This window comes from Nilaparvata lugens, chromosome 5, assembly GCF_014356525.2.
Source record: "Nilaparvata lugens isolate BPH chromosome 5, ASM1435652v1, whole genome shotgun sequence".
NCBI classification, from domain to species: Eukaryota; Metazoa; Arthropoda; class Insecta; order Hemiptera; family Delphacidae; genus Nilaparvata; species Nilaparvata lugens.
Genome location: NC_052508.1, coordinates 46,887,328 through 46,900,210, shown reverse-complemented (window position 1 = coordinate 46,900,210; position 12,883 = coordinate 46,887,328). Strand labels below are relative to the sequence as shown.

General features: G+C 31.3%; 1 protein-coding gene across 15 annotated transcripts in view; it reads left to right on the top strand.

The window, feature by feature from the left end:
• The window catches only part of LOC111053681 (calponin homology domain-containing protein DDB_G0272472), a 57,044-nt gene extending 45,442 nt beyond the window's left edge, over positions 1–11,602 (top strand). For 9 of the 15 annotated variants that reach the window (XM_039428459.1, XM_039428456.1, XM_039428450.1 and 6 more), the window contains 7 exons: positions 929–1,024; positions 3,514–3,574; positions 5,982–6,016; positions 6,684–6,798; positions 7,598–7,764; positions 8,815–8,909; positions 9,655–11,602. In XM_039428459.1, coding sequence (XP_039284393.1) covers positions 929–1,024; positions 3,514–3,574; positions 5,982–6,016; positions 6,684–6,798; positions 7,598–7,764; positions 8,815–8,909; positions 9,655–9,667 — 582 coding nt within the window. In that variant the 3' untranslated portion in view covers positions 9,668–11,602. The remainder of the gene's footprint in view (positions 1–928; positions 1,025–3,513; positions 3,575–5,981; positions 6,017–6,683; positions 6,799–7,597; positions 7,765–8,814; positions 8,910–9,654) is intronic. The other 6 variants (XM_039428454.1, XM_039428449.1, XM_039428455.1 and 3 more) reach the window with 6 other exon arrangements.
• The last annotated feature ends 1,281 nt before the right edge of the window (positions 11,603–12,883 follow it).

Sequence of the window (12,883 nt, the reverse complement as noted above, 5' to 3'; positions counted from 1 at the left end):
CTGAAGAAAAATGGAGCATAATGCATTTTTGGTACGATAAATGAACGTCTTGTCCTTTGCCACCTTATAGTTGAATTTTATTTCATTATTTATGCAAATATTACATCAGGCACGTAGTGTTTCCAATAGAGAAAGAGTGGCTACAAGTGAAGATAATTTGAAGCTTAATATGTAGGCCTACCGTAATATAGAAATCGCCATATTATAATGTCAAATTCAAATTTTTATTCATTTAAATTCACAATCATATATAACCTACATATTTATATATAGCATTTATTTTGTCTAATCTCATATATCAAAAATGTTTAATTCAATATTCAATACATTGAAATACCTACATTTTTAAAAACCCGCATGGGCATGAAGGCCTGTGAGCGGGAATAAGTTTATACTCATGATAGTGAATAAGATCTATAAAACTTGAAATAATGAATAAATCAACTAAAATAATACAAGATCAAATTAAAGGAGATAATTAGAGACAAAATGTCAAGTTCTCTATTATTGAAGATTAGCAACTTATTTTTCCAAATTTACATTGTTGGAGGAAAAGATAAGTAAATCAACCAACTCTGAAAAAACTGTAGATGGAACGAATAGAAGAGACAAAGAAACAATAAAAGGGAGAAGAAAAGCAAAAAGAAGCCTGAAATGAATGACACATTTGAGGGGGTTGTCAGGCACATTGACGGAAGTAATTATTCAAATGATCTATGTCATGGAACTAAAGTGATAAAAATAATATTATAGATTCTGTAATTTTTAATTTATCCACTTTAGTATGTTTATTCCCATTAATAATTCCTCAAGACCTTTATATTTTGAATTTAGAATATTAACAAGAGTAGTGATAATGATTCTGCAAGACGTATCACAGCCATATCTAGCCATACCTTATTTGTCCTAATTGAAGGTGTTTTTGTAGAATGGCAATGGACAGCGTACTTATCTAGTACCCTCTTCTGCTGTGTCGACAAATACAGGACAGCTTCTGCTTGCCACTACAGCTGGCCTCACTAAGGTACTCTATCTCAACACATCAGTTACATTCAACATATTTTAACTAATAGTCTTCCTAGTCTAGTGCTTATTTCTTCTTATATTTATAGAACTAATTTTTTTCTCTCTTTGTCTCAATTATTATTTAAGATGTTAGCAGCTGGATCTCGGTTAGCAGAATCCTAGTTTCTGAATATCCATTAGCAGAATCTTACTATTTGTATTCAGACTGGTTGTAATCTTTGGACATCTACTGACTTCACTTGAGAACCTGTAATTGTGAAATTGATCAACTGGCAATTGAAACATTGCTCAAGTTGTGTACTAACAATATTCATTGAGCTAAAACCAACAACTGGAGATATTCTATGTTATGTCTGTTTAAACTTATGTTGGCGTTCTATTTGTAATGGTATTCATTTTTTCTAATCTCATATCAACTTCATTGAACATTTGTATTGATTATCCAGGTTATAGTTGAATGCTCACTTTCTAGACCAAAAATATTCCTTGTGTAGTTTTTTATTATTTTGTTGAGGAAATATACTGTTTAATAGTCGTTTAATCAAATAATTAGTAGTAGTAGTAGTAGTAGTTTAATTTAATAATTAGTTTTTTTAAATAATAGTTTTTGCAGTAAATTGAAGCATGCATAGAATGCATGCATGTAATATTGCTTGTGTATTGTTTGCATGTACATTCTCTCATGTTAACCAGTAACATCATAATTGCATGTTCAGTGTACATTTTTGTATTTTATAGAAGTATAGGCCTACATATCAATTTGTGTGGGCGTAGATATATTTCTAATACAAACTCTCAGGACTAATGAGATGATTTTTTTATCGTAACAAACTACTTTCAATATAAAACAGCGAATTCCTTATTAGAACCTCTTACTGCTATTATTAAATTGTTATGAATATTTATTGGCCGCACTTAAAGCTAGATTCCACTCAATCACCGCTCTGCTCTTTCACCTGACACTACTCAAGCCAAGCACTACACTAGTTCAAACGGTTTCCTCCTTTTGAGCCTGCACACCAACCCTCCATTTTCTAGCAGCTAAACGCCCCTACGGAAATGATTTTATGAATCAAATTTTGTTGTTTCCTTTTTGCAGTCTCGTTTTTCCTCTTCTTTTCTTCTTCTTTTAGCCCGCTTAGTCCGAGTCCTGATCCATTCAGTTTCTTTAGCCAATTCTTCTTCATTTGTCGAGTAGTTAATTGGCTGTTGAGCTGGTAGGCTGTGGGCTATGAATCTTTCTCTCAATATTCAAAAATCGTGCTTCTAAATCCTGCATTTTTTGCAAGAGTTCTGCGTAGCTTTTCTCCAATTCCTTCTTATCCAATTTTTTCAAAGCAATGAAAAGTACCTGCTCGACTAAACTGCTTGAAATTCATTTGATTTTATATACTGTTCCTATGAACACTGTATTTCTGATGGATTTGTCATGTTGGTGTGCATGCTCTTGTTAAGCTGCGTTCACACCAAAGTTATTAACAAAATGTTAATAACTTAATCTTTATAGATTCTATTAGATTGAATATAACTTATCATACACATGTTGAACACATATGTGTTTGTCAAGTTCCGTTCAATCTAATAGAATATAAAAGGATTAAGTTATTAACATTTTGTTATTAACTTTGGTGTAAATGCAGCTTTACGCTGGTCACTATTTCTAATACCGTTTAATCAATATGATTCTTTATTGATTAATTAATAAATACTAACGGTAGAACATGTATGTCATGCATGTTTATCATGCATATACCGTACACAAGTTTGTCAGTGAGAGGCTTCTAGTATAAAATAAACAAACAATAACAATAAATAAACCACTAGAAATTTACAAATTATAATGATAGAGAATAATTTAATATCAAATAGGGCAGCAAAAAAAATAACGGATATACAAAACCTTAACCTCAAATTCTGCAAAGTTTATTATTCTGTGAAGTAAACTTTTGTATCTAATCCACAAATACACAAAATACCAATGTTTATGGTGTTTGGAAAGTAAATTAGAACTAGCTACATTTACAATAAAGGGAATATATCATAAAATATCATCATTCCTCTACTTTTTTATGAACATTAGTTCATTATTTGTGTATCGTTTTCTCTACCAACTCTGAATTAACATGCTTTATTCTTTTGAATTCAATACACATAGGTATTTCATGAACAATACATTGATTAAGTTATGTAAACAAGATGAATAATCACATTCGTTGTGTTATGTGTACATTAAAATATTTATCTAACATGATTTATGTATTTACGAGTAGATTTCGACTTACCTATTGCAAATTCTCCCACTCATGAAAGCTATCTTATTTTGAATTATTTAGTAATCGTTTACTCAATTATTTGATAAATGATGTTATTGTTATAAAATCATTTAGGTGGATTGATTTAAAAATAATATGGTTTGCTGTATATTTTATTCGTCAATGATTTCTGTTCAGTTAATTAAAATAATATTTCTCAATTTTTTACTTCTAGTTACCGATTGGGACATTGGCAGCAAATGGTACTATGATCGTGAAGAACGGAGCAATGAGTAGTAAGTTCAAATCACAAGATTCTATAGTTATTAAAATTTGTGTTAGTGACGTATTGTTTCTCAAGCTTTTCTAAATGTGTATCACTTTATAATAGCTTAATCATCTTTATTATTTTATTTTTAAGGAATTAATAAATAATAAGTTTATAATAATAATTAATAAGTTGATTCTTTGAATAAAATAATCCAGCTTACTTATAAGGTACTTCATGTTTTTGTAAAATCGCTATGTTCACTTTCTTGTTAAGGGCTACTTGTATTTTCATAAAAAATATAATGAACCCAAAGTACCCTTCCAACATATATTTTTTATTTTAACACAACATGTTTTGAACTTTCAAGTAATTTTCGCACTGATTATCAATTTTTATTAACCGAACATAGTGAGATCCAAGTTTTAACTTGACGGGATTTGCTATTGTCTGTTTGTATGTGACGCATTTTCGGCCAAACCTGATTCTTAGATTGAGAATTGACAGGAATTTTCCTATAAGAATTGCGCGTCAATGTATTTGTAAGGTTTTTTGAAATTTTTCATTTTAAGGATAATATGAAAGAAAACTGAATTTCTTCCATACTCCAATATCATATTATATTAAGCTAGCAATTTCTGTATATGATTATCTTGTCATCTGGTTATGTATGTCCAACGGATCTCGAAGACGGCTCTAACGATTCTCACGAAATTTGGAACATAGTTGGTTTATGATATAAAAAATCGATTGCACTAGGTTTCATCCCTGGGAAAACTTGCTGAAGGACATGAAAAGGATAATAATTATTCATCCTTGGAAAAATATATGAATTTCGTCGTCTGTCGATAACAGAAGATGTGAGTGCCTGTGTGGAAGAGAAAGAGAATTACGTTCAGCTGTTCAACTATTTGCAATCAATCAGCTTATTCACGAGAAATATTAATCTAGAAATTTCAATTGATTTGATCAAAATAATATGATCTGTTGACATGACATGTTCTATCATTCTAAAAAAGAGTATATCATAATTTTCAAAGTTAATCATTAATATCGGGGCACCGAGCTTTGCTCGTTATTCGTTTATTGACTTTTGATAAACCGAACAAAATTCTTTAAAATGATTGGGGAAGTACTAACAGGCACAGCCCAAAACGGTTTCTTTCCCGAATTTTGATTTATACACTAAATAGTCCAGAAAGTAGGTTATGTTCCATACACTTGAATTCAGGTTCAATTTTCTGTTCAAACATTTGAAAACAGAAAATTTATAATTGAGATTATATACAAACCAAATTGAATAACAAAATAACACTCACTAATCACTTGAAATTGTCAAATAATGATCAACTTTGAAAATGATATACTCTAGTTTAGGAGGATTATCATGTCATATCAACAAATCAGATTATGTTGATCAAATCGATTAAATTGTCTAGCTAGATAAAATTTTTCGCTGATTGATTATGATTACACAGCTGGAAATAATTCTGTCTCTCTCCTACATAGGCACACGCATCTACTGTTATCGAGAGACTACGAAATTATCATCTGTTTTCCAAGGATCAATTATCCTTTTAATGTGGTTCAGCGAGTTTTCCAAAGAATGAGACCTAGTGCAATCGAATCTTTATATCATAAACCTACTATGTTCCAAATTTCGTAAAAATCGTTAGAGCCGTTTTTGAGATTCGTAAAACATAAATAACCAGATATTAAAATAACCAGATATATAAATACAGAAATTGCTTGCTTAATATAATAGGATTTTACAGTTTCAAGTGAATAGTGAGTTCTATTTTGTTTGTAAACTATCTAAATTAGAACTTTCCTGTTTTCAAATGTTTGGATTGAAAATTGGACCTGAATTCAAGTGTATGGAACATAACCTAATTTTTGGAATATTTATAGTGTATACATCAAAATTTGGGAAAGAAACAGTTTTGGGCTGTGCCTGTTAGTCCTTTCCCAATCATTATAAGAATTGTGTTCTGTTTATCTATAAATAAAGAACGAGCAAAGCTCGGTGCCCCGATATTTACCATAATACATTATCCACTTCCTGAACTCAGGAAAAAACAGACTAGAATTATTCATAATCAATCAGCTGCCGATTGATTATTAATTCAGATTATCTCCATTCAGAAGTCAATGATGACCAAAGTTAGTATACAGAAGGTTGGTCACTCATCTATAGTATTTAAGTTGACATGCAATAATTGAAGTGGGGGAATAAACTGCAGCCGTGAAGTAGGCTGTAGTACAGGGTAAGCAAAATATCGCATTCTTAAAAATCTTACGGTTTGACGTATAGTCAAATTATATAACACAAACATGTTCTCACATGCAAGCTTCCAGTTTCTGCTTTACAATAATTATCGAAACATTTTAATAATACAAGCAGTTTGCCATTTCAACAATTTCTTATTTTCCAGATGTATTGAAACCTGTGCACACGGTCAGAGTTACGGTAAGCTACTTTGTATTACTCTCAAATTTGTTCGAATTTACTTGACTTTGTAAATTTGTAATATTCAGCCAGAGCACACATTTTTTCTCTAGAAATCATCACGCATCGTACGTAACTTGAATAACTATTGAATTGCATTTATTCAATTGAATAACTATTGCCGTAATAAATAAATATTCTTTATTTCTATAAAAAACTTGAGATCGAATGGTGAAGAATCTATCATTAAAACTTTATAAATGAATAAATGTGAGCTATTTACCTTGATTGTTGAAAATGGTCTCTTTGATGTTTTTTTTTTAATTTTACACTTAAACAACCGTAAATCTATAAACACAAATACAATTAATACGATTGTCTTGTTCTGTGTAGATGCATGTTTATTATTAAATAAACAATAGTTTTGAGTAAAATCCTGTTCAATCTTCCCGCATTGTATTTTTATTGTTGAAGAATGAAAAATAGTTTGAATGAATAATGAATAACTCAATTCGTGTTCTGTTTGATTTGTTAATCGATGCCGTAGAATTCACGCGTTTGATGCAATACTATTCTGGCAATCGGTTCTATTTCTCAATACGTGAATGATTACCCTAGATTAACCAGTTTAATATAAGAATATTGTAGCAATTTATTCTATTTTGATGTGATTGTTATGTTTGTTCAGAGCGCGACTCACCCCGCTCCTCTGCCACCTTGCCCGCCGGCCATTCACCAAGAAGGATGGCGTCTGGCGCCGCCCAGGCCTCAATTGGTGGTCAGGAAGACACCTAACGGTGCCGGTAAGTAAAATGTTCCAATATTTCAAATTCAACTGATTTGTTTCTCAATCTCAGAGAAACAATGTAACTTGATGTCCTATGGATGTAGTAGTCTTCAATTTGCAACCATCCAAAAGGTATCAAATGTTGGTGAATTACGTCTCTGGTTCATTGTTAATATTGAGGTCAATCATTTCATTCCATATTGCTTTCAAATCTTTTATTACAGTTCAAAATACGAAAGTGAAAAACTTTTGCTCAAGTTTGAAGTTTTATAAGTTTCGACTTATAATCTAATTTTAATTATTTTAATGAATTGTGTATTATTGATTAAACAAATAAATAACTTTTTTGAACTGGAATGTGTATGAATAATATTAACGAATAGTTTGTGAATTTAATTACAAACGAAATTCCAAGTCAAATATGGTTACAGATTTAGCCTCTCAAGTCAAGAATTTGTTTAATATCGTAATCGCAAGTCCTTGCATTCGACTTATTCCTTACTAACTTACGAACAGTTCCTAATTATTGCCATTGCTTGAAAGTTTAAAGAATATAGAAGTCTAAGAATCCAATCACAAACTTAACCCAACGTCGATAAAGTTACAAATTTAACAAAAAGCCCATGACTGGTTGAAATGCAACTCAGTCTTAAGAATTTAGCTTCAACCGCAACAGAAAGTACGTAATTTGGTTACAAAAAGCAACACAAAGTCTTATAATTTTGTTACAAACCCAGTTTGAAGTCCATGATTTTGGTTACAACACAGTTTTCAATTAATATTGAATTGAGGAATTGAAGAGCATGCTGTTGCAGGTATTATGCTGTCGTGGACGTTGGCTCTAGGCAAGGGCTACGAAGAAATAGCCAGCTACCAGCTGTATGCCTACCAAGAAGGCTCAGCACCACCCACCTCCACACTCTGGAAGAAGGTTGGCGATGTCAAAGCTCTGCCCCTGCCCATGGCCTGCACCCTCACACAGGTAGTAATGCATTCATGCCGATTCTAATTTTATCCCCAATATATTTGCTAACATGTCAAAATACAACAAATCATTGTACGATTTTGTTATGGTTTTTGACGTAAAGAAAACTGATCGAGATACCTTACCTCTTAGAAATAGATACCTTTGTCGAGAAATTCTAATTATATTGAAAGTGGTGAAGATTTTAAGAACACTGTAAATCCATTAAATCTAAATTCAATATTGATATTTATTTTACGGAAATTGAAATTTTCAAATCGAAAAGAAAAACACTCACGCGTTTGTGTGTAATGATGGATAAACAATTAATTGCATTCACTTGATTTTTGTATTATAAATATACTGATATATTGTACTAGATTGTATTGAGTCAATACCACACATACTAAATAACGTCTAAAGTAGTATTTATATATGTTTTCAACACCATTTTTTTATGGTGATAATTTTAAAAGGAAATATATCATTGGTTTGTGTTTCCTTCTTGATTCATTTACTGATTGGGTTTATTCAAAACAGCCTAGAATTTAGATTTTATTAATGAGATTCGAGTGATCATTGAGTTGAATTTTCAGATTTATCATGAAAAATAATACTGGTTGAAAAATAATTTCCTCACATTAAGTTTTGCTAACTTACGTCTGGAAAGACGGTCAGTTTCCAATTTTATGCAGGATTGAAATACTCTTACGGTTCTGAATTTCCTTTGGCGATGTAAAATACGCTACTATTCGGGAATATTTTAAACTTTCATTTTCTAATTCCATGATGATTTTCAGTTTTGATTTGGTCCTAACAGATTGACACCTCCCAGGCGGCTGAATAGCAAATAGGACCACATAATTCATTTGTGAATATTTTCCTTCAATAGAATACACGAATAAAGCAATAAGTATAGATTAGATAACAGTGCGCTCAAATTGAATCTCGATTTCCCAATAAGCAATTTTTCTGAGTGTAACTTTATACAATTTATCATGTTTTTATTCTTGTAATTATGTTGTAGAATAATGAATTAATTTATCAATAAATAAAAATGTGTTTCAGTTTGTGGAGGGTCACAAGTACCACTTCGCGGTGAGGGCAGTAGACATCCACGCGAGGGTGGGGCATTTTAGCGGACCCAGCACAATTACGCTCAAGTAAGTGCAATTCATTGCAATAAGTCAACGTAGCTTGAATCAAGGTTTGACTATCACAAGCCACTTGCTGATGACTGTCTTACTCAAACTGCCAGAATAGGTTGAATGCCAATCATTAATGTTACTTATGAACAATGCTGACCGTTCCCACTAGGGATACATCAGTTCAAGTTTTCAGTTAGTCAAGTACCTATTTTCACCAGTCCTTAAGGTACTGAAAGAAATGGGAAGTCGAGCCATTCAGTACTTTGAGTTTTCACGGAAAGTTTTCGATATCAACTACACCTTTGCACATTAGTTTGCGATGAGTGAGAATGGGTTAGGGAGAAGCTAGTTGAAGGGTAGCTAGGGTAGGGAAACCTTGGATACAGTATTAGGTTTTTATTTTTAAATGACAATACTGATTATATACTGGTTATTATATATACTGTTTTTTTATTTTACTACTTATTCTAGAATTATATTTATATGATACAGTATCCACTTTTTTCTGAAAGAAACAGGAACTCGACATACTGAAATTGGTTCTTGATCAACTGAAATCTTGATGAATGCCATCCTTCTCACTATAGTTGTTCATCTGGTCCCCTATGAGGCCGCTGAAATTGCAAGCTTCACTTGTGATTTAAATATGGGTGAGTTATGGAATTAGTATCATTCATGAAACATGCACAAAAATGTATGTGTTTTATAGTAGAGATTCAACAAGCTGGAGTTTATTACAAGTTTTGGTATTTGTTTTCAGCAGAACTTCGTGAGTAGTGACAGCTTCTAGAGCAGAGGACTTCTAGTTTCATAAGATACATTTTACTTCTTGCCGCTGATTGAGATTTAAATAATTAAATCAGCGGTTGAATTGTTTCTAAGAGTTTTTTTTCTCATTCACATTGCATTTTGTTCTAGGGTAATTTAATTACCATGTTTATGAATCAATTTTATGAATAAATGACCATTTCAATGCACTTTGCAGTACTAAATTTTGAGTAATCTCTATGGGAGTAGGGGGAGATATTAAATTTGGCTCCTCATTGATTGTTAGAAACTTAAACCACTAAAGTATTGACACAGATATCACTTTAAATAAGTAAATACATTTTCTTTTTCTTTTGAAATCTATTACCTCTGAAGGTTGAGAACATTCAGCAATGTAGATGGAAAAACATGGTTTTCTTTTTTTTTTAAATGTGTTCTATGATCGTTCAGCTCTCATGAATGTTTGAAATTAATACATATTATATAAGCCTACAGTATTAAACAATTTGATTGTATGTATTTCAAAAGATAAGTCTGTGTATTTACCAATTTACAAGCATTATATGAAACGTTTTTCTCTTCCAGTTGAGTTGAATCTGAAGATTGGAGTGAAGAGCAGTACAAACCAAAATGATTTATACCCTGCCATTAATATAATACGTACCTAATACTACTATCAAGAACTGACTTAATTTTTTATTATATGATACTATTTACGTTGAATTGTTTTATGTGAAGCCTTTTTCGACTTGTGAACCCCCTGATGGGTTGATAAAAGTTCGTGTAAAACTAAGTGATATGTACAAAAATATTGAGCGATTTGTAATATTGTTGTTTGTTTAGCTTAGAATTGTTGTACTTGTAAATAATTGCGCTTTTTCGTTTTTTAGGTAATATTCATAACAATAAGTTAATATCATTAGTTTATGAATGAAATAATTCTTCAAAAAATGTTATATATCTGAATATTGTGATTCAATTCTTTTGTACTTTTATTAGCCTACATATTGACAAGTAGTTTACCTTTATTTTTCATTTTTGTATCGCCTGATATCAATCAGTTTTTAAATATTAGGAACAATTTGAAAGTTATTGACACATTTTTTTCAACTGGTACTGTTATCCTCATCGAATCTCATTTATGTTTTTCTTGTACTAGTTGTTCAAGCATTTTCTTATTTTCTCAGTAATTATAATTATTTCAGCGTATATAATTCCATTATTAATTCATGATTGCTATTTGATTGTATCTGATCAAAGAGTGAAAAAAATTATTTTGTGAAGAATCTTGACTCTAATCCAATGTAGGAAAATTATCCTTCATATTGTATAAGAATTATTATTGAGATAATATATAATAATTTTCATTTAATTGAAATAGGCTAGTTCTATATACAATTGAATTGTACATCAATTTATTTATAACCAAACATTATAATTCATGAAGATATTATATTAAAAAATACTACTTCATAAACAGAGACTTGAAATTATTAAAAATGTTTTATGCAGGGTTGTGTCATTGTTCTCTGTTCAATTTGATTCAAAGAGTTGGTTGCAATTTTTAAAAGCATGATAGCTACTTGAATTTCTCAATATTTTGTCTATGTTATCCACAAACAAAATCTTATAACTTGCTCTGTTCAACTCACATTACTAGCGTCGCTTAGGAATTGGAATTTAACTAAACGTTCAAAAATGTTTAATCTTGGATCAATTCAATTATCTCCATACGTACTTAGTACTTTCATAAAGCACTTGTGAAAAAATCTGAAGATCATCATATTTGTACTGTTTAATTTATTCATTATTATGTGCAATTATCAAAAGTGTTTTACTTGATTCATCATCATGATTTGTACTGGAATTTTTGTCATGAAAATTTTTACTTTTGAGTCATATACCCAATAAATTGATTCTCGTTGTTCTTCCATTCTTGATTAAAGACTTATTTATTTCCTTGATTACAAATTCGTGGGTGGCGATGTATTCTGACGTTGTGCAATGTTTTCATGTATAAAGATTTTGATTTGGTGTCATTACCTGTGGATCTTGATCCAGCTTTGGATATATAGGGTGCGGCAGTGAATCGGGTGATTGTCTAATGTTGTCGTGGTAGGGGAGCGCGACTATCGTCATCTTGTAGCTCCTGTCTTGCAATTTATGAATTGGACACCAGAAAATCCACAGAGGATACACGAAAAAATTCTCTGTGTTGAAGTCACAGTCTCATCAAGGGATAATTTAGGGCCAATCTTTTTTGAGGACAAAAATGTATGTTTAGTCTCAGTGAATACTCTGCTCTATGCTAACATGTTAGTAAACGTTTTTCAGTCTCAATTTGCTCGTAATTCTGATTACGAAAACAATGTTTTTCATACGAGATCGTACTACCTGCCATTGCAATTACTGTTCCCCTGATGAGATTGCACATCACACTGTTACTGTGACGAGACTTGGTGTGGATTCTCTGGTGCCCAATACGTACGTAAATGGTCAGACAGGAACTAGTCACTCACACCTATCCTCAATTTTATAAATCAGTCAGACATTTGAACCTTTTTAAATTAATAAAAAATTTTATTCTTTTATACTGAATTTGATTCTCAAAAATAATAATTGAATTTTGTATGCTTTTTCTAGGGATCGTTTGTTACATGAAATATTAATATGTGATCTTTCATGCACACTGTTTTTTGTAAAATAATTTTCCATAGTTGAAACAGTCGGCTCAATGGTGTGGGTGACACAGTCGGAGGAAGCTGTGCTTTCTGTGGTTTCACGAAAGCAAATCGGTTATTACTGTTCAAGGACGTTTTCGTTCAAGTGTATGGCTGTGAAAAATAAGTTTTATGCAACAAAGTTATGTAATAGTGATGAACTAAAACGAAGAATTGAATCCGTACTTCAGGACATCACTCTAGAAATAATCGACAATGTATGACGTGACGTGAAATTGAATAATATTCAATTAGACGATATTATCGTCTAATAATAATATATAGACGATATTATCGTTTAGATATTTTATGTGCAACAGAAGATGTTCTCGTAGAAATTTGTTGAACTTGTCTTGGGTTATAAACTAGTGGCCCCCTGGGTTGGAGAACTCGCTCAAGAACTGTCGTTGTATTGTAATCTTTGAAACCAGCAACTTTTGATTATACAGATTTGGTGAAAATCAGGGAAACAGCTAAATATTTCTTTTACAAGAATAATTT